Here is a 22883-nt window from a genome sequence, read left to right on the forward strand (position 1 = left end):
GCAAATTGGACGTTCACCCAGTCAGACTCTCTTTGTCCCATGTTTGCCAGATCACACCCAAGACATTTTTACTATGCAGTGTAAAACAAAAACAGGCCAAATAATATCAGTACTAGAGCTCATACTCTACCTCAAATATATACACTTTGGTTCACTAATATTAACCATACATTTTTACCAAAGTAATAAAAGTATTCCTATTATTATTATTATTATATAACTTTAAATACATTTATGTTCTATAAGTGATAAAACGCATTACAAAATAATATTTGTCATGTATAACCAAAAACCATCTTTATTAATCTTACATTTGAGACCGTCTCTACCCTCAGCGGGACCTCAGTGTAAAGTAATACAGAATTATTCCCAGTGATCTGATCAAACCCCAGAACTTCAACCACTCGCTCAGTTTCATCACTGTGTGTGTGTGTGTGTGTGTGTGTGTGTGTGTGTGTGAGAACCTCCTGTAATTTTTACATCTGCTGTCTCATATTGTTTCACCTCACACCTCTATCAGTCATTCCTCTCCATTTTCCTCTTGCTTTTTTGTCTCTTTTCTCTTCCTAGTGCTCTCTTTCTCGCTCCTTTTTTCCTGCTTTTTGTTTCTCACCCTGCCTCTTTCATCACTCTTTTTTCGGATTTCTCATTACTCAGTTTTTCTCTGTTCCTTCTCTCACGCTTTCTGTTTGTTCTCTCTCATTTGTATTTTTTTTCTCTCGTCCGTTTTATCACATTCTTCTTAGATTCCTCGCCCTTTTTTTCTCTGTACCTTTTCTTTTATTACTATCTCTTTGTCACTCTCCTTTTTATCTCTTTAATTTCTGACTCTCTCTGTCCCATTTTCTCTCTCTCTGTCCTTCTCCTCTCTCTCATCTCAGTTACTTTTTCTCTCATCACATTTATTTCTCTTGCTTTCTTCTTTCATCTCTCGTCCTCATCTCTTTCTTTTTTATTGTCCCCTTATCTCGCCCTCATCTCCCTTATTTCTCTTTTTCTTACTGTCCCCATTCTTCTAATTTATTTCTAATTTTTCTAGGTGTCTCACTGCCCCTTTCTCTCCATCTCTCTTTTTCATCGATTTCTGTCTTCTCTCAGTCTTTTCTGTTTTTTACTCACTGTCCCATTTCTTTCCATCTCTGCTTCATCTTCCTGTTCTCTCTCTCTCTGATCTCGTGTCCCTGCTTCCTCCATTTTCTCTCAGACTCAGTATTACTCTCATCTCTCTCCTCTTAATTTGCCCCCCCTCCCTTTTTTTTGGTCGTGTCTGTTGTGTTATTCAGCATATTAACTCTCTCTCTCTCTCTCTCCCCCCCTCTTAGCTCCTTGAGGGCAGCTTCACCTCACAGGTCAGCCACGAAGTGGACGGCTTGATCTTCCAGCCCATCGGGGTGAGTTTCCCCACATATACACACACACACACACACACAAACACAAACATAGAAATGCCACGTGAATGAATCTGAATCATTAACAACAGTAGATAAAAACACTATAGGTCTTTCTTCCTTAATCCCCTTTTTTTGTTGTGTTTTTGTTCTTTGGAGATTCGATTGTGTATTATCAGCATATGACCAGGCTCACACACTCTTTTTATCCTCCATCACTCTGTATGTGTGTGCGCGAGAGAGACTGGGCATGGCACTAACACGCTGTCAAGGACACGCAGGTTCTAGCAGCTGTGTTTGGTGACACGTTCGCTCTGTTCATCATCACTCAGCTGATGACGGAGTGACAGATTGCAGGCAGGTGAATGAGGACAGCATCAAAAGCGCTCGCTCGATACCTCTCTTTCTTTCTCTCTTTCTCTCTCACACACACACACACACACACACACACACACACACACACACACACACTCTCTCTCTCTAGATCCATGTTTATAGTGAATGAGGAGGTGAGTGCAGTGGCTTGTTCCTAATGTTGTTGTGTAAGAAGCCGTAAAAAGCTGAGAATAATAAGTTTGGCCAGCGCTGAGAGACTGGAGCAGGTGGTAGAGCCGAAAGCTCATTTTTCATTTATGTGAATTATACACAAAGTTAAAAGCAGTTTCTCTTTAGAAGTTGAATTATGTTATTATTTTTCGAATCAAGCCGACTTTGCTGATAATTCGTCTCCTTCCTCCTCTTTTCTCATCTCATCTCTTCTTGCCTTGTCTCTTCTCTTCTCCATGAGACAAGACGAAAGTAAAGGGATCAAGAAGACGAAACGAGACAAAGCAGCTTTTCTTCTTTTTTTTCTCCTTTTGTCTCTTTTCTTCTTCAGTTCAATTTATTTAAGTATTTTATTGCGATCCTTTTTAGTTAAATGTGTATAAATCATAATTATCGGATTATGACACCCTGAGTAGACAATTGGAAGAAACTTTGAGAGGAACCAGACTCAACAGGGAACCCATCCTCATTTAACTAATAGCAGGGTTTGATCTGCAGTCATACTGAGTGTAGAAGTTCAGTATAACTGGAAAGGTGTTTAAGATAGTATGGCATCCAGTTTCATTATTGGAGGCTCAGGTACAAAACTCTTTGTAGGAATTTCAGCCCTGAGTCCTCAGAGAACATCTGTCTGCATCAGCCAAGTGCAAGACCATCTTCATGGTAAAGTGGAACCGTCCCCAGTCACCACACGAATCCCAAGCAGACCACAAGATGCCTCCATGAGATGAGATCTCCAACCATAAGTGGGGCAAACATGAGTGATCAATGAGAGTGGGGAAGACAGCATCTATTGAGAACATATTGAGACTATGCCCGAGTCCTGAACATTAATTGGAAGCCTATTCCATTACTTTGTGGCTTTGTAGGAAAAAGCTCTGCCCCTGCTGTTAATTTCAGTATAAAAGGTACTGACAAGCAGCCTTCACACTTTGATCAAAGTAGTTCTTGGTTGTTTGCTTATTTCATGTTGCTTTCATCTCTTCTCAGCACTTGCCCCTCGTTTTTGTCTCTTATTTATCACTTCTCCTTTCGTCTTTTCTAGTTTCCTCGTGTCTTGTCATGTCTAGACACTTCTGATCTCTTCTTTTTTGTCTCGTCCTTTTTAGTCTATGCTAAGAAAAGAGGTAATTGAGTGCGATCAGTTAACCAATTTAAGCTCATAGCCAGCAAATCATTTTATAAGGAAATACTGCATCCTTAATGACATTGACATACTGCAACCAATAATGTAGCCATGGAAACGTAAAGATACATCCCATCATGGCAATCTGCATATCTCTGATATCAGCAGATGAAAGGTACTTTGAGACGCCACTCGCTCTCCCGACACTCCCATCAGACATATCTTGTTGAAATTTTTAGCAGGATTGGAGATGGAAAAGGTCAGACAAAAGAGTACAAGAAGTGTTTTAAACCATACAGAGAGCCATGTTGTCCGTCTTTTTTTTTTTTTTTTTTTTTTTTACCTCTCTCACCGTCTCAGTGGGATTTCTTCTCACAGATCTGGGGTTGACACGTAGTCAGTACACGTCTCCCTCCAGCAAACAAACAAATCCACAGGTCACCACCCGGCTCGCTAAACAAACCGTCTCTGTCACAGTCGCATGTCGTATCTGAAGTGCGGGTGCATTTGCATCGAGCGTTCAATTGTCTCTGTTTTTCGGTAATCCAAGATTTAATTTATTCATGATTAAAAAAAAAGCACTAATGAATAATGCAGCTGGTCAGGGACGAGTGAGACCTCACTCATTTAAATTCCACTTTCTTCCTGACGGTGAGTCATCGGCAGCCTTCTGATTGTGAGCGAGACTTTGAACTCGTCAGCGTTCACTTTCTTCTGCCGTTCAGAAGTTGTTTGCCTGCTGACCGGGAAACGCATAATATGTTTCATCAAGAACAGGCGGCATTGCTTCTCCGATGAGGACAGTGTGCTCATCATCGCGTCATTTTGTTTCTTCAGTGAAGAAAATGAGTGTGAAATTGTTCGGGCAGAAACGCATCGTTTTCTTGAATCAGGCAGAATTTAAATATTAATTTTTTTTGGTAGTGAATCAAATCAGCACTGTGTGTAAACAGGCTGACATGCACATCCTGTGAGAATGGCCTGAGAAGATGCAAATGTAAAATAACAGTCACTGAGACTCAATAAGAGTCTCTGTCCCTCATGTTGGCTGATGGTGAGTCAAAAAATGATCCGCACTCTGGCTGAAGAATTAATTTTAATTTACGTTTAGAGAAAACAAATGAATAATTTTTTGACATCTTGCTTTTCGATACACTTTGGGCATCGGTCAACAAGCTTCCATATTCCTTCATTAAAAATGTTTTAGGCTGAGCTGCGAGCCACAAATTCACCGCTATCTTCACTTCTTCATCAGGAGTGAATCTTCGTCCTCGTAGTTCTGCTTTCAGGAGACCAAAACAGGTGAAGATCTGATTGAGCGAGATCAGGACTTAAGGAAGGATGTTTTATTGATTGAATTGTTCCAATATTAGCACAGCTGCACACCTGCACAGCAGTGACTGGGGAGACGGTAGCCTTGAATGGAAAGCGCTGATAAGACGCTTATCTTGAGTTTTTTCTTTTAACTCGAGTGTGGATAATTATTTACGTGCCAAAATCAGCACCTTGTAAACTGAAATTTGACTTACATGCACAAGCATTTGCTTGAGTTTATAGATGATCAAGTCTCACTGCTTTTGTACAATAACAATTATCGCATTACATTATTTTATATCATTGTTAAATGTGTTCCAATATCTTTAAATTTTTAAGGGTTTAATAATTGTTGGTTTGTGTCCATTTTAAATTGAATAATTAAAACCCAGGACCTTAACTGACACAGATGGTTCAAATCGATCATGTTGATTGGGGATTTCTTCGGCTATACAGTGCGAAGGTTCTGCTCAAGATAGTCTCCATCACAAGCGATGTTTTTACAGTACCTGAGTAGTACCTTCTGAATAAAGAAATAACTTTTTCTGTACTTTTGGTACTGCCCTTGTACAGTACATTGTGTACTGCCACCAAACACCACTGACCCATAAAGGCATGGATACACAAGCCCTCTGAGGGTCCTCTGTGTGCTGGTTCCAGTTGCGAGGTGTGAGATCATCAAACACCCGCTCAATCGGATTGAGATCTTACTGTAATTACAGAGCTCTTCTGTGAGGTCAGAACAGACGGGCTAGGCTTCGTGACACACTGTGCATTATTCAACCTTGGGTCTTCATGAATTTCTCTATTTAAGCAGGTAGAAGGGGCTTACCACTGTTTTGAAGATGGTCTGACTCAGTCGTCTAGCCATCACTTGTAAGAGCCACTCAGATTTTTATGCTTGGCCATTTTTCCAATTTTCGTCAACCTCATGAACTGACCGTTCTCTTGGTGCCTAATGTAGCCCACCCTGGATATTATGATGGGTGTCAATGTGACACGATTATCCACGTTATTCACATCACCTGTGCATCCTTTTAAATGGCCGATCAGTGTTTGAATGAAGCTTCAAATGAAGCTTCATTGGAGGGAGTGGTGTTTATAAAAGACCGCCCGAGTGAAAGTGGGCTGTAAATAACAGCTTACCTGTTTGAAATGGAAAGAATTAAGTCAGCTTAATTCTCTAACAGAATCTGAGAGGTTCTGTTTCATGCTCTGGCTGATTGCCCTGCTCGCATCTGGCGTTGTGTTCTCCGCGAGGAGCCGAAGGCAGATTGCTCGGAGCTGCATTATTAAAAGTGTAATGGCTGAGGATATGAGGCGCCTGATAGCACCAGGATTTCCTGTTAGCCTGACTAATCAGGCTGGTGTGTATGTGTGTAAGAGAGAGTGAGAGAGAGAGAGAGAGAAAGAAAGAAAGAGAATCAGGGATTGTGTTGGCAGAGCCCCCCGGCAACACCACACACCGCTGAACTCACCTCACCGCCCACAGAGGACTTCAGACGCTTGCATGTCGACTGCTTTCATCCCCTCGTTTTACCCTTACACTCACACACTTTCCTTTGCTGCCACCTTTCTTCTTGTCTGTCTCATTTTTTTCGCCCCACTTTCTATTCCACTCGCTTTCTTCTCAATACTTTTTTTTCACCGTGTGCGTGTGTGTATGACACTTCTTCACCTCCTCCTACACCAAGGAACATTAGATCAGCCAAACCAGGAAGTAAAGCAGACATTTTTTTTTTTTTTCCTAAAAGAGTGAGGCAGGTCAGATCCAGTGTTGCCCAAGTATGTATTGCAACTGATTTGTGATTATGTTCTCAGTCGTGCACATCTCTTATAACATCTGGGGTTAGATAGTTTGACAGCAAATACTCCTGGAGTAGTAGACAGTAAACGGTTATAGAGTAGCATTATGGAGTCTGGAAACACCTAATTTATGTTTTTAATAATCACAGAACAGTTTCAGACCTATCTGTATCAGAGCAAAATTGACACTTTTTTTTTGTTTTGCTTTGCTTTGGCTTGACACTGGACATATAACTAAACCAAACCTTTGCAAACCTAAGGCTTTTGCTTTATTATGGATGGATCGGTTGTAGGGCTGCAACTAACGATTATTTTGATAATCGATTAGTTGGGCGATTATGTTTTCGATTAATCGATTAATCGGATAAAACTTAACCGCTTCTTTAATTTTATATTTTGCTTATAACTATTAAAAAAAAAAAAAAAAAACATAAATCAGGGTATTATTTATGTATAAAAAACTTTTAAAAATGCAAAAGCCACATATAGAGTTTAATAATCTTTAATTTTGACATTTTAAACCTTAAATGAAATGTAGTATATATATATATATATATATATATATATATATATATATAGTTTAAAAAATACACTGATCTATTGGACTATAAAAAAAACTGTAGAAATGCAAAAAGTTAATAGTCACAAATATACTGTTATTTGCATTCGCTGAAAACCACAACAATTACTAAACGTAATATTCTACTGTTATTCACACCGTGTAATTTAAGCTAATCTAAAGTAGCGCCATTTAACTAATCACTATTGCTCATGAGGTGATTGCGCAATGCGATGCTAGCGAGATACACGTGAACAGATCTAGCGCGACGCGACTGTCCCGAAGTTAGCAAACAGTTTAAATAAAAGCACTTAAACTATACAACTTACACAACTTTTACACGATGGAGATACAGTTTTTACCGACCCTGCTGACGTTTCGCCATCCGTAACACCAACATGTTTTCTCTTTAAGTGTTCGTGCATGACATGCAATGAAATCTCGGTCTTGAATAGTGTACAGGTTACCGTCTTCTTAGAGGAGTTTAATGTAAATTGCTATAAAACCTTGGAGGACTCGGGGCGCGCGCTTTTTCCTGCCGGCGCTTCTGTAACCTCCATTGCGCGAGCGGCTGTGTATCTGTGTGTATTTGTGCATCTTGTGGTCGCGCGCCTCAGTGACGTAAGCAGCCCAACTAATCGATAACGGCATTCGTTGACAACGAATTTCATTATCGATAATTATCGATTTTATCGATTAGTTGTTGCAGCCCTAATCGGTTGGGGGTTTGAATCCTGATGATGCAACACTATTCAATGAGGGGGTGGTACACTTTCTTGTTCTGTCAATCATACTCGTCTGTGATCTTATGTATGAGGAAGAAGGCGAAGCTCTTTACTTCGGTGTTTGGATGTTACACTGCCCTGTGATGCAGCAAGAGCAGCAGTTTAAAGAAATGCAGCAGAATAGATTGAAGCTTATGTCCAAGAAGGAAGCACGTGTCTCACGGGTTTGACACCACAACTGTGGTTAGAGCGCTGAGCCAGCCAGGATACAGCATCCCTGGAGCGGATAGGGTTAAAAGCCTTGATCAAGAGAGCAATAGGGTCAGCTTTGGCAGTGCAGGGACTTGAATCCTGATATCTCGATCAGTACCCAGAGACTTAACCATGTGAGTCACCACTGCCCACTCTTCCTGGTTGATGGGAATTGGCAGATGACTATTCTAAGAGAAAATATGGAAAAACACCCCCCAATACAGGTAGTCCCTGACTTGAGAACGCGTTTTTGTTCAGGGAGCGTGTTTGTAAGTCCGATTTGTTCTTAAGTCAGACAAAATGAGTCTTGTACACCTTTGGCACGAATATACAATGTAAAGCAGAACAATCCACTTGACTAAATCTCTGTCCCCTTTCCACACACTGCCATCATGTGGCCAAAAAACTATAATGAAGCTCACACAAATATGTTGTCTCTGCACCTTTAAATTACAAGAGGAATTACGGACACCGTTTTGTCTCACCGCTGTTTTCCACTGTATTGGACTGTAAACTCTGTTTTGTTGAGGATTTTCTAAATTGGGATTATTGACCATTAGGACAGCTTTACAGGTCAGCCATTATCCATTATTGAGCTTCCAGACTGATTCGCCTCCCCACATGTACACACATACATTAGACCGGACTTTGGACATTTTATACATTCACTAACACACTGAAAATATTGTATAGAATTGGAAATATTGTTAACTGGAGCACTGCAGTGTCTATTGTTTGTAAGTAGAACCGTGGTCCTTTTGCATCTGCGGAAATTTTTCTTTAGTTGAAGAAAAACTAAAGAAGTATCAAGTATCAAACTGTACCAAGATGTAGAAATTAAATATGCAGGAAACTCCCCTGAATTGCTTGCTATTTAGAAGAGACACAGGATAATTACGGACAAATGGTGCTGCCTATCTGTCGTCCAGTGAGTGTATGTCTTTGTTCGTGTACGTGTAATAGTTTCATAGATGTGAACGCCATATCTGTGTTTCAGCAATACAGAAACTGATCCTGATAAACCAATAAATTAATATTGTTAAATGGCATGCACCTATTTATTTTCAGGATTGCAACTTTGACTTTTATATAAATAAAGTTGGCTAAAACTAATAAAAAGTGCTAAGCATGTGTGGAAACCTCCCACATGGTAGCATGCAGCTGGTGAACCAAGAACGTGCCAAGAATGTGCATCAAGGCAGATCTGAGTACAGTGCTCATGTCTGCTCGAGGCTGTAGATTAAACGCCGTCTCGTCGAGGTCTGTGCGATCAGGCCGCACGCAGAGACCTTTTTTTTTTATTTTTTTTTATTTATTTTTTTTTTTACTGGCTGAATGAACAGAGACCAGGGCTGGATCTGTGGATGATTTGGCACCAATTTCCGCAAAAGGACATAGCTGGGCTTCTTGGATCCGAGCTCGATGAGCTCATCACCGAGTTCTGAGCACGTTGTGAATCACTCGACATTCTGCTCCAGTTAAAATCGCAGTTTTGCAGATGACACACTTTAACACTTGAGTTTTCAGACGACGTTCGAAAAAACAAGAAAGGAAACAAGCCAACCGAAGTACAGGTCATTACACAGGTTTGATTGAAGATACTCATCACTCACTGAGTTTTACCCCTTCTGCTTTTTCTTGTGTGGTACATTCCAGGGCTAATGTACCAAAAAAATTGAATCTCTGCACTTAAACGCACCCCCCCCCCCCCCCAAAATGCATCGTGGGAAGAAATCATGGCTTCAGAAAAGTGTTTATGTTCCTCTTAGTCTCATGCTATAAATGACGTCCACACCATCAGGTCCCATGAATCATGTTTAAATCATGGGCTAAGTTTACCATCACATGGTAATATCTGCTCTCTCTTTCTCTCTCTCTCTCTCCCAGTGTGTGTGCCTGCTTGAAGCATCAAGCCATTAATGGGCCCAGGGCTGTTTTGGGATGGATTGTGTGCACCTGTGGGTGTACGAATCCTGTTTTATGACTCATATCCCGTGGCTGCGTATGACATCTTCCATCTCTCCTGTGATGGCTCTGTGTTAGGCTGATGCATATTGCACCTGTACTTCACAAGCTGCACAGGCATACAACACCACATCCTCTCCAAAGTCTCCTCCAAGCTTAAAAATCCCTCAATTTTACTTTTTTTCTCCCTGCTCATCTATTCTTTTCCTTTTTCTGTCAGCACTCATAGCTCTATAGCTTTGGTATCCTTGGTTGCCTTTGAGGAGCTCCTCATCCCTGAATCCTTAAGTCTGCAGTAGGGCTTTAACCAGACACACAGAGTTCACACACTGAAGACTAGGTAGCAGTTCAAAACCTGGGCGAATTGCCACAGACATAATCCCTCTACAATCATTCGACAAAGCCGTTCTTCTTGTGTGGTAAGGAAAACCGTACTAATATGGCTAGCATGTATTCCATAAGGTATCGTCAACATACGATTGAGATTGTCGTGCGTGCTGTTGACTGTCGAGTTCTGTTGCTAGAAGCAGACATTATAAAGTGGACAAATTGCGTCAACAAGACTGGTGAGTAGTCTGATGCTCAGTTGTTGTGAAGGTGCACAACATTTCCAAAAAATATTCCTCTATAATTCCATTAACAGTTTTGAACTGTTGACGCAAGACATGACGATTCTGCCCATGTATTGATTCTGTTGATGCCAAGTTCTGACCCTACCCATGCTGCAGTTTCCCCTTTTCTTCTCAGATTTCTGTTCTTGTCTCGTTCTGTTGGAGCTCTTTTAGCAACAAGCTTTACAATACTGTCTAATCAGAAGAACTGTTGTAAAAAGTGCTTATTTAAGTTACTGTAGTCTTTCTGTAACACTAAGATAACGTATACTGTATGTGGGAATTGCTGTCCATAATATATTTTACAGCTAGTCCTCGACTTACAAATGAGTTCCGTTCCGGGAGCATGTTCGTAAGTCGGATTTGTTCTTAAGTCCAACAAAGTCACCCGTATACACCTTTTACACGAATATACAATGTAAAGTATGTCCCTTTTCCCCACACTGTAACCACACCTAAGGAAATGAATTTTACATGTCAAATGTAACAGTGTTGTCTCTGCGACCTCAAATCATATGGGAATCCCGGACACCAATTTGTCTCTGAGCTGTTTTTCTCTGTATTGGACTCTGATTGGATTGTATTGGATCTCCATCAGGACAGCTTTACAGGGCAGCCATTCGCCATCATTGTGCTCCCGGACTGATTCATTGAACCCGGTGAGGCAGGCTCATTTCTCCTACAACCCTTCAAATATACGCACTTATACAATATACCATACTTAAGACAATTAAAAACTTCAATTATACACTGAAAATATTGTATATAATTATAAATATTAGTATATGGTACACTGTATTGTCTATTGTTTGTACAATACACATGAGCAACGTCCATGATTTGTTCGCATCTGTGATTGTTCGTAGAACCAGGGTTCGTTCATATCTGTGGAAATTTGTAACTCGAATGTTCACAAGTTAGGGACTACCTGTACTGGTTAGATACTGTATGACTTCCTGTAGAGGGGTACAATGTTCAAAGAGTCATTTTATGATGGCCATTTAAAAAAATTCCATTAAAGGTTGCTCCAGGAAATCAGTTTTTTAAATTTAGCTCCATGGACTTCAATCATCTGTGGTTGCCATTTTTTTTTTCTTTAAGCGATAAAGCATTGTTAGAGATTAGGTATTTCCCTTTTTCCCTTTTTTTTACTCCCTAGCTCCATACATGCTTTAAAGCAATAAATATTTTAATGACTGTCTAATTGTGGCCTTGTATATCATCATTATCTGTACCAGGCGCTTCTGTTTCTCTTTTGCCAAGTGTGTCTTATTAGAGCTTTATCATGTTTCATCACAGTACATAACATCAAAAGAGCAGACGATCCTTCTGCTTCTGGAAACTGTGGCTTCAAGAAGTGAGCAGGTGTCGGAGTAAGCTTGCTGCGTTTACAGACAGACTCTTCCTCAGGGGAGGGGAGGGGAAGCGGAAAGGCCGGCGTGGTTGAACTGAGATGTTTTGTGTCTCACTTGAGATAATGTAGTCAGCTATCAAAGAGTCCAGGAAGAACAAGAGTTCACAAGGGATTCGCTAGGTGTGGGATGAAGCTCTCGTCTGAACTTCCTGTTCCTTTCTTCTCCCCTCTCTCTCCCTCCTTTCCTCATTACTATTGCTGCTGTTTGCAAAAGTCAGGTTTTAAAATTGATTATCAGATCATACAAGTTGTTAATGATTTTAACAGACAAAACCCAGTAACCTTTGTTTTTTTTTGTTTTTTTTGGCGTCACTAGGGCACAAGGGACCAGCTAATAAGATATTATCATGATTCCTAGGTGCAGCGTTTATATCGAGATTTTATAAATATCCCAATTTGATCTTAAACTAAAGTTTTTTTGTTTCAATTCTAAACAAACGTTTGGAGGGGAAACAGAAATTTGCTCCTACCATACAGGATGCTGTGCTGACCGAATAGTTTAGATTGCACCATCTTTAGGATCATACATTATTACCACTTCAAATGCCTTTAAAAAAAACATTAGCAATGCATGAAATGCCACGAAAAAAAATCGTGAAACATTCTCCTAGGGAGATGTTTCTCTGTTATCTATTTAAAATCTCAACCTTGGCTTGATTTTCTTTTTCTTTTTTTCTTTTTTTTTGTGTGTCTCAGACTTTGGGACTTTGGTAGCAATTATGCTTCAAATGATACTTTAAGCTTTTCAGTTCATTGTTTTTGTATAGACTTTTACACAGTGCTGTATATAGATGAGTGATGTGTCTCTGTAAAATATGATGAATTTCTTTAAATCTATAAAGGCATGTTCTATGAATTTTTACTTCAATCCAAATTTTAGTTTCATTGAAGACTATAAATATAGAGTAAATAGAGTCTAAAATATTCCATGTTGATTAAAATATATTTTTTTTATGAAGACAGATGTAGAATTACAGTACTTTCTAAAAGACTCATTACTCCAGCCCTCATTTCTTCAGATTAAATTAAATTAAATGATGTAGATTAAATGAAATGAAATGAAATAAAAGGAAATGCTTTACTGTAACAGGCTGCAAAGGGCCTAAAAATACCATTTAAAAACTGGGCTGTTTCTGTAACAACCTCAGCAGCAGCCTCATTTCCCCTCACGTCTGTTCCAACCACTCAGCATTCGGCATCACCAATACACTAATCACCGGCCTGATCATCTGTCTTTATCTTCACCTGTTTCTCGCCTTAAATTAGATGCTTTTTATACTTGAATGAATTATAGATTAATGTGTGGCTTAACAAACAAACAATCCTCTGAAACTGCTCTGGTACATGGACTAGACTGATCCAAAAACTTGGCAAAAATATTTTTAGCCTTTCAGGAAGCCTGGAGAACTATTCCTCAAGACTTATTTAAAAAATACAAGTACGTCTGACTCTCTGGGCGCAAAATATGAAGAAATTAGTAAGTTTTTCTTAAATCAACCTGACTGGACATAAGTGCGGAGCAATGCATTAAGTTGGCAGGTTGATCTGTAGCGGTTAGATAAAGATACTTATGCATTCCCCTGCAATGACGAAATACTTCTATACAAAATTTCCTGTGTTCTGCATATTCATTTATGTGTTTACTTGGTGTTCACTTCTAACTCTTCTGAGAGCTGGAGCCAGACCAGTGCAGTCTGATTAGCAGATGAGCAAAACTATAAGCTTGACAGATGATTGACAGTATTATCAAGAACCACGGAGAGACTTCGTATGTACCGATGAACATCAGCCGCAGTGGATATTGAACTATTTAAACGTTCATCAGAAATGTAGTGTCTGCCGCCTTGAGATCGATAGAAATAAACTAGAATTGATAAGCATCATCGCACACACTAAATCTTATTTTGAAGAGCAGGTCAATATAACTCAAACATACAGTGGAGACGCGTTTATACTGTAGTAATGTGATTCAGCCACGATAGTAGTAGTAGTAGTAATATTTTAAATGTTCTCATGGTGAGGCATCAGAGGTGTTTAGAACCCAATCAACAATGTTGAACATGCAAACAAAAAGCAGACGTTTTTACCTTAACTTAATACACTGTGGAAAGTTGTGGATGTTCCACTACTTTAAATCTAATAGATGTGTTTTTAATTAAACGTTGATGTATGAAGATAAATGAAGTAGTTTATCTTCTGTCGCTTGCTGTACTTATCAGTCGTAATCTACTGTCCACACTTTCCCAACACAGACTCATGCTGCCTTTGTTAACCTTTTGATAAATTCTGTTCATGTTTTAAGAAATGTAATATTCCTTGTAATTTCTCAGACAACTAAACGAAGCAGCAGTTTCATCATCCTTACATTTGCATTCGTTTCACATTTTAATTTTGTGTGAAATTTCTAATATAAACAGTCAGTTTATAATGCGTTCCTTAACTGGGAGGTCAAGGTGCGAATTTGCTGGCCGGTCAAGCACAGTAGTAAACCAGTTAGTGGTAGTTTTGGCACTGCGGGCATCTGCCAGGTCCCTAAACGGCATCTCTGTAAAGCTCATCAGCAAACAGAAGTGTGAAGTGCTCTAAAACCTTCTGGCTGCGTTAACTTTGGACCTAATAAAACACACCGGACCAACACCAGCAGATGCCCCGGCACTATAAACCATCACTGAGGAATGAGCACTGTAGGTATTTGGACCACCGAGCAACCGTATATATATACTGCATGAAATAGAATGTACTCAAACTAGTAATTAAATCTATATAAATAAAATTTATAACACTGGTCAGAACTTCATCTTTCAATGATAACTTTACGTTTCCTACATTGAAGGACCCGAAACCAGTCTCAGAAAGAAATATCTGTATATCTGTATGTCTGTCCAGGCGTTTTTGTCACAGCCTCACGCAAAACTCGTTGGACAGAATTTAGTGTAACTTTGCCAGACATCTGTTATTTGCCCGAAGTTAAATCTGTGTCATAAATTAAATCAAAGTGTTGAACAGAAGGGTCGTTATGAGCAGTTTTGTGCCTGATTATCTCACAGCAACCATTGCTTTTTCAGACTAATATAAAGCGCTTTTGCCCTCAAAGTTGGCGTGACTATACTGTACATGTGACTCAACAGAGCCAATCAACACAATAGTTTACTGTGAATGCGCATGCAGTATGTGGAACACTCAAATCCTCACCAAACACACAATACAGCATGGCTTACTCAAAAAAAAAAAAACCTTCAAAGATGTATGGGCAGATCATTGTATGTTTATTCTTTTTTTTATTATTATTAAACTATGAAAAAACTCCTTTTTCATGATTTCTAAGATGTGATTTTTTTTTTACTGCTCCAGGAAAGACTTGCCAGCATGAAGCAGTATCAGTTTCAGCTCTGATGGTTTTATTCCTTTTGAAGCCTGCATTGTTGTTTACCTGACTTAACAAATCTTGAGTAATTTGCTCCTCAAACGATCTGGTGCCACACATCATTTTTAGGAGGTTTTATACAGTTCATACTTCAGGAAGCAGTCCTGTTATGGGGGCGATGTTTAACAGGGAACCATGTGCATCAAACACAATATTGAAACATCTGGTCATTAGTGCAGTTATCCAGTCAACCAATCATGTGTCAGCGTATTAATGTTAAATTAATGCTCACATCGTATATTAGATTGCGGTGAATGAGATCTCGGTGACTTTCACATGGCCTCGTTGTCTCCTTGGACTTTTTAAATTCACACTGTTGGACAGGTGGAAACTGGAGAAAGGGTGTTTGTAAAATTAAAAATTTGTTAAAAAAAAAATCACGTCTCAAAAGTCAAAAGAGCAAATCAACATATGAAACCTTGAAGGATTGAGGGAGCTATTTTGGGCTGTCGGGATGTTGCATCCTTGATTTCTGTCACAGTAAACATAGGGTGTCCCAAAAGTCTCTATAAACAGGGATTTTTTTTTTCCCTGTTCAGATGTGAGGGAACATAAAGGCCATTAACATACAACACAACAATTATTTAAATGCATTGTGGCTTCCTTATTTTATCGTTTCTTGAACATGGTAACACAGGCCTGTAACCTCTCGCAGCCGGAGGTCTAGAGAGAGCTGATTGGCCGAGCTCGCTCGGAAGGGAGGGATGAGAGGTACTTGTGCTCCCACATTAATCACGGCTTTACAGCCAATCAGGGACGTCTGAGAGCTCACGCAAGCGGAAGGAGCTTAGCTTATGAGCGAGCAGTTCGAAAAGATGCGGTCGGCTGGCGTCAAGTGGTTCGGAGGAAACACGTAATAGTCTTCAGGCCTCACGACTGAGTGGTAGTAGTAGTAGCCTTAATGTGGGAGCCCCCTAGTGACAGGGAGGAATTGGACAAATCCCCCCCAAAAAAAGCCGAAATACCCCCCAGATATACCTTTCTTCACACACGCCGTGTGGCCGCATACAAATGGATATACACAATCCGACCTCGTACTACAAGACTTACTAGACCAAAACAAGATATATAGGTACAGAAAGGACTTCAGCCGAAGAGGCTAGTGGATACACCCTTTAGATTTTTCTGCGGAGAGACATTTCACAGATACACCAACATGCCTTTAATGCCAAAGCACGAATATGTTAAAGGATTAACGTGAGCCATTACTCTAGGAGTGAGTTTATTCACACAGACTAAAAAGATATACAATGAAGCGGACAGCGAAATCTGCGAGTGGGAGGCGGTATGGCTCGCTCATAGAAAGATGTCTCTCAGAGGTGAGGCGAGAGAGGGGAGTCTGGCAATCGGAGACGCACAGAGATAACACATTGAAAGTCGGGAAATGCATATTTCTTAGCTCAACATCCATAGTTACTACCGAGAGTCGAGCGAGGTGCTGTATTGCAAAAAAAAAAAAAAAAAGGTTCGAGCGGAGCTGTTTACTGTCCTCGGAAAGTCTCTTTGCATTTTTGTGAATGCCAGTGATTGCGCAGGGAGAAAAAGGAACAAGACAGAGAAAGGGGTGGGGTGTTAATTACAAAAGAGAATGTCATCACTGCAGATGGCGCGTTAGCAAATCACGCACATTCCAGATGGTAGTCTTTGCACCATGTGTATAAAACTCCACTAAATTATTATTATTTCATTTTTTTTTGGACTTTAATAAACACAGACATGTATACATTATACCTGTTGCTTTCCTCTCCTGACTGTATGCATGCTTTTACTGTAGAGGTCCCAGTACAGCCATTTAAGTTTGAAATGGTGACTGTGAGACAAGGACATTTCAAGTAAATTAGCTTTGTCATTCGGCTTTATGAAGAATGTCAGTCAGGAGAAAGAAGCGAGCAAAATTACACGTCCGCCCCAAATGTGGAATCGCTGAAGTGCCCTGGAGTAATCGATGTGGACTGAGATAGATAGATATTAATTTCCCTGTCGGGTTTGTATTTTTTTTTATTATTATTATTCATATTTCTCTGTCTGGAATAGAAACAGTAGTGTTGTTGTTTTGGGTGGGTGGAAAATGTAATTTCTACTTTAGAAAAAAAGGGCCAAAAACGAGAGAAATTTTAACATAAGGGTCAGTCAAAAATTATTCGCACTCCAGTCACTGCTGTCGAGGTCTGAACGTTGTAACAATCAAACCTGCGAGTTGTCATTTAAGCTCACAATGGATGTCCACATACTTTTTGGCAAAACCCACACTGTCGGAAAAACCTTTTTTGAGGAGTTAAAGCCTTATTCCTATAGTCCTGATGTTTGGTCCCCTGGAAGCAGGCCTTACGAGAATGAAGATTCACTTCCGAAGGCGTGAAGACAGCGGTGCACTCGTGGCTCGCAGCTCAGCCTAAAACAAGCTTGGAAAGAAAGCTTGTTGGCAGAAGTGTATTAAAAAGCAAGGAGATTAATGTTGAAAAATTATGTATTTTGTCTTTTCACAAATTTAATTTAAATACATTCTACGGCCAGAGTGCGGATAAATTATTATTATTTTTTTTCTGATTATTTTTTCCCCCTAATTTAGTCGTGTCCAATAGTACAATTCCAATTCCGTTTCCACTTACTACTACCAATCAGTCGGGAGGGCCAAAGACTATCACGTGCTTCCTCCGAACCACGTGATGCCAGCCGACTGCATCTTTTCGAACTGCTCGCTCACTCACCGTTGGGGGCAGCGTAACAATCCGAGGGCAGCTCTATTTACTTCTTCCGCTTGCGTGAGCTCACAAACGCCCCTGATTGGCTGTAAAGCCGTGATTAATGTGGGAACACTAAGTACCTCTCATCCCTCCCCTCTGAGAGAGCTCGGCCAATCAGCTCTCTCTAGACCTCCGGCTGCGAGAGGTAACCGAACCAGCGATCTCCGGATAATAGGGTGAGCACTTTACCACTGTACCACCCGGAGGCTAGAGTGCAGATTATTATTGACTCACCCTTATAAAAGGTCGAACTTGGTAATATCTTATGGATTGTTTTAGATAGTTTACATTTTTATTGTTGTTAAACATCTTAGGACATTTCCTAAGATCAGTCAGAAAAAAAGGAAATTTTACAATAAACTTGGATTTTTAATAGACTAATGTCCCACTTCTGGAAAAAGGTCATTTCTGAGCGCATATTAGATACAGTGACTGTTAAAGTGACTATGTGCTGAATTTGTCGGTCATTGGTGGGGTTTAATGGTATTTCCCTTATAAGCCTGGTGGAAAAAGCTACTGTTCAGTCTTTCAGTTCGTTGGTCGTAGCGGAGCTGCCGCGACGGCGTCCGGACGGTTCCGCGCCATCTTGGAAGTGATACTGAGGCGTTATTCGAGACCAGGTTGCTTAGATAGCAGCTTTCATCTCGTCTGCATTGTTGGCTCAGGTGTTTCTCATCATCCTTTTCACAATAGCTCATGGATTCTATTTTGGGCTTTAGGTCCGGTGAGTTTGTAAGAACAGTCATAACATTATCAACAAAGTGGTAGTTTTGGCACTGTATGCAGAAAATGAAATCGGCATCTCCATAAAGCTTGTTCGCAGACAGAAGAATGAAGATCTCTAAAATCTCCTGGTCCCTTGATGGCTGCTCTGACTCTGGACCTGATGAAACGCAGTGGACCAGCACCAGCAGATGACATGGCACAATAAACAGTCATCAACTGTGAAAATGTCACACTGGACCCCAAACAGCTTTGATTCTGTTCCCCTCCTCTCTTCCTCCAGACTCTTGGAGCTTGATTTTCCAAATGAAATGCAAAATTTACTTTTATCTGAAATGAGGACTTTGGGCCACTGAGCAACAGTCCAGTAGACAGTGTTTACACTGTATAAATATACTGAAACTCGAAATTAATATTTTAATATTTTAAGGCACTGAAAATTTTATTTATTTCCATGAGCTTGTTGCAACAAAAAACGGGCTTGAAATATTTAACTTTAATGACCCTAGAACATGAATTCACTTTATGAATTTAATTATGGAAAGAAAAAAACATTTTTAAGATGTCCTTTTTTTTTTTTTTTAATGCCACTGGAAAGGCTTGTAAAAATTCCGCCTCTGACAGCTCCATCCATCCCGAAGTCTGTGTTGTTGTTGTTTGCCTGGCTTAACAAATCATGTGTAATTTGCTCCCTGAGCGATCTAATACCACACATCATTTCTTGCTTGGTGATGGATTAATTAAGATTTGGCGGCGGTGGCAGCAGATTTCCCACCGGTCGTTGCAGACGTCTTCCTCTAGATTATGATCAGAGCAGCCATGAAGCACCAGCTTGTCCTGAGGTATGGGAATAAGCATTACCATGCCCTATATACTAGGGAAGCTTACCCTCGTGCCCCGGTGCTTGGCCAGTTCATGAATTCCTCCACAGTGCCACGGGGACGGAGACAGATGGCATAGACAAGTGCCCAGATTAGTCCCGAATGTCGCCCATGTGCTGTGAATTTTCGCACGAGCAAGTCTCTTATTTTTCGTCTTTATACTGTCGCTGGTTAAGATCCGGGACCAGTGCAGGTCCACATCGCTGTCACCGACAAGGCGTGTTATTAAATCACTTCACTTATCAGCCACATTGGTAAAATCACAAGCGTCAGTCAGGAGGTTCTTGCTTCCTCTCTCCATCCATCTTGATGTATACCGGGGCTGATGTCAGACTTGGATTAAGAGATGCCCGAAGCACATGGCCTTGCTGCCTCACTGTTTCAGCTTGCAGTGCCTATTGTGGAAGATAGGGACATTTTGCAGTGCATCTTGCCCACACACAAACCGCATCATCAGATATGCAACAAGAAGGACACAGTGTGAAAGCTTTCATCCTCTATTGCTCGTTCGTCCCTATCTGCCTTTTTGCAAGTCTATCTTTCTCTCTCTCTTCGCTCTAACTCGCGCTGCCTCAGAGCTACTGTAATTCTGAAGGAAAAAGAAGCTTTGAGCTCTTTCCATAAATCCTTATAACTGCACCACTCGTCCTTCACGCTAACACCCTCACCTCATTACGATAAGGTGAGGTTTGGGGTTTTTTTTTTTTTCCTTGCTAAAAGCGCTGGTAAAAATGATTATTTTTTGTTCGTTGGAGAGCCCAGACTGCTGAAATATGCCTGCACTTTTCACAGCGGGGGGGAAAAAACAGTCCAAAGGTCTTCATACCTGTCAGCAGTTACTCTTTTGCTGTACTTCAGCACTAGGTCGTCTCTTTATTTAGAGATCCTGTGTGGCACTGTCACGGCTGGGTGTGGGTCGATGGCTCCCTTCCTGTGTTGGGGGTCTGGAACAGGATTTGAGGCGTCCCCGAGGATGCCTGCAACAAAACAGCTAGAGGAAACGGTCCTTTAGTGAAGACATGCTGTCAGGCAGATATCGAACAGGCCAGAAAATGGATAAGTAATTAGATTAATGTTGAAGGAATGGCTGAGTTTGTGATTTGCCCTAAACCACGGAAGGCGGATTGGGTTTACCTTTGCTTAGTGTTATGCAGGTTAAAGTTTCATCGGGTGGTATTTCACTAGCTCCCGATTTAAACTTTGTAATTCTCTGTAAGGGCATACATTGAGGTTTCTGTTCTTTCCTCAAAGCTGGGGGTATCACAAAAAGCAAAAGTGAAGGCTCTTGGTATTTCATGATGTGCCAGCTATGGAGTAAGTCCAACAGACCAAACGGAGCCCATCGCCTCTTTTCATTCAGCCCACGCAAACTCATGAAAAACAATATTGAAGCAGCCCATGGTACACTACTACTCAGTGTTTTCACACTATCTAGAATTCACAGCAGTGGAGTGTATAGTAGTGTTGCGAACACCCGCCATACAGAACGTGTGGGCTCGCATCTCACATGGCAGAAACGCTCGGTAAAGTGGAATTTTCTGCTTTTTACAGTACATGCTATAAGTCACTGAAAAGGGATGCAAAAAAACATCCAGTGAGAAGCAGGTCTGAGGGTGGAAACGCCTTGTTGTTGAAGAGAGAGAGCGAAAAGGTGAATGGCCAAACAACTTCAATTTTATGAGCTGAGAGTAAACATTTGGAATAAACACTCGTTACAACCGCGGTGAGAAGAAAAGCATCCCAGAAGAGTATTTCTACAGTTGCATTTTGTAAAGAATGTAAATATTCTAATTGAGATTCAGGCTTGTAATAGTGTGGCATTCTATGCTCTGGATTTTTCACATATTATGTAAATATTAATTATAATCGTAATAAAAAAAATCGTAATGCTCTTTTTTTTTCTTTTTTTTTAAATGCCAGTGCCAAGACTTAATCATTAAACATATTTTGGCTTAGTAAATCTATCAACACTGTTAATTAGCTACAAAGTGTTTTCACACCCGGGTTTCTTGATTTAAAATGGGATATGACTCAAAACTACTCTTTCATAATGAACTTTTTTCACATAAGCCAAACAGAACGCATTAAATTCTCACTTCTGCCAGTTGCCTGAACCACGTTCGAACAGGTTTATTGGAAATCGTGAGTCTCGCCCACTCTCCAGCAAACCAGCAAGAAGGGAAAAAAAAAAAAAAACGTAACGGCCCCTTTAAGAGCAATCAGCGCCTCTGTGGTTGCTAAGTTACACGCATCAGGCCCTGAAAGGCGCTTTGCGCGTACCGTCGAAATCCTTCCAGGTGTGCAAGTTGGGCCAAATGTCAATTTTTTTTTTTTTTTTTTACAAAAAAAACAAAAAACTTTAATATTATGTGAAACAGAGGACTCGCAGATATGAGAAAAACATAGCGTAGCTCACAGGAATGATAAGATATCGATTCATGCCGTGCTTTGAATCTGGAGATCCATCCCCAGCTGAGGTGGAACACCTGAGTCGATGGATTTTGAAAGCAGCATTATCACCTCCTCCTTTTGGGATGTGCAGGAAAATTATAAGAGCATGTTATAAATGTGTTAACCAGTGTTGCTTAGATGTATTTATTTATTCATTTTTTACTGTTATTATTATAATTATTTTTAACTCAGAATTTGGCGTCCATACCCAGCTGCATTTGTGTTTTGGGAACTTGGGACTGCACTTCAGCAGATGATCCTCGTAGGTGTTAATGCACCAAACAGACGCGTGTTTAGCTTGCGCTCAGAGCTCATGTGATGAAGAGCCCTGCAAGTCACTCCTAAACAAATGGGAAATCTTCTCTCCCTCCCACACCATCCATTTCTTCCTCTCTTTTCTCTACTCATTCCCAGAGCAATTCTCGTCTTATTTTCAGACAGTTTAAAAGTAAGAGTGGGGATTTCAAAAACAAACAGACAAACAAATAAAATTACAGTTCTTCTTCACATTCATCATGGCATGGTTTATTCGGCATCATCGTCTCTGATTTCCTCCATCCTATGAATAGGACAAGGGAAGATCTGTCTCTGTGTCAGCATCGGCTGGTTTGTGGTTTAATAAAGTAATGAAAGGTGACTTTCAGGTAAAAAAAAAAAAAAAAAATGCAAACATATTTAGTTTCTTTGTTTATTTTTTTACCGAATAGAAATATAAGCCGGGGCGCTGCGATGAAATCCTGAAGTGGAAACCCCCCAGTCACAATTCCGTAGACTTCCGACTGAAGATCTCCAAAGTCGGAGGAGAAGGGTGAGTCAGCATGATCAACACACTCTCGCACCCATCTTGTCATCATCCACTGTTCACTCTGTAATGTAATACGTTTTATTCTGTCCTACATGTTCACTTTCTTCTTTACTTCTTGTCAGTAGGTGTTTATCAAGATCAAAGTTTGA

At 40.4% G+C, this 22883-nt stretch overlaps 1 protein-coding gene across 1 annotated transcript in view; it reads left to right on the plus strand.

Moving 5' to 3' along the window:
* The window catches only part of rngtt (RNA guanylyltransferase and 5'-phosphatase), a 115558-nt gene that overhangs the window by 77493 nt on the left and 15182 nt on the right, over positions 1-22883 (plus strand). Inside the window, exons 12-13 of the mRNA XM_053488196.1 lie at positions 1323-1391; positions 22637-22737. Of these exons, the coding sequence (XP_053344171.1) occupies positions 1323-1391; positions 22637-22737 (170 nt within the window). The remainder of the gene's footprint in view (positions 1-1322; positions 1392-22636; positions 22738-22883) is intronic.

The sequence above is a fragment of the Clarias gariepinus genome, chromosome 2 (assembly GCF_024256425.1).
Source record: "Clarias gariepinus isolate MV-2021 ecotype Netherlands chromosome 2, CGAR_prim_01v2, whole genome shotgun sequence".
NCBI lineage: Eukaryota > Metazoa > Chordata > Actinopteri > Siluriformes > Clariidae > Clarias > Clarias gariepinus.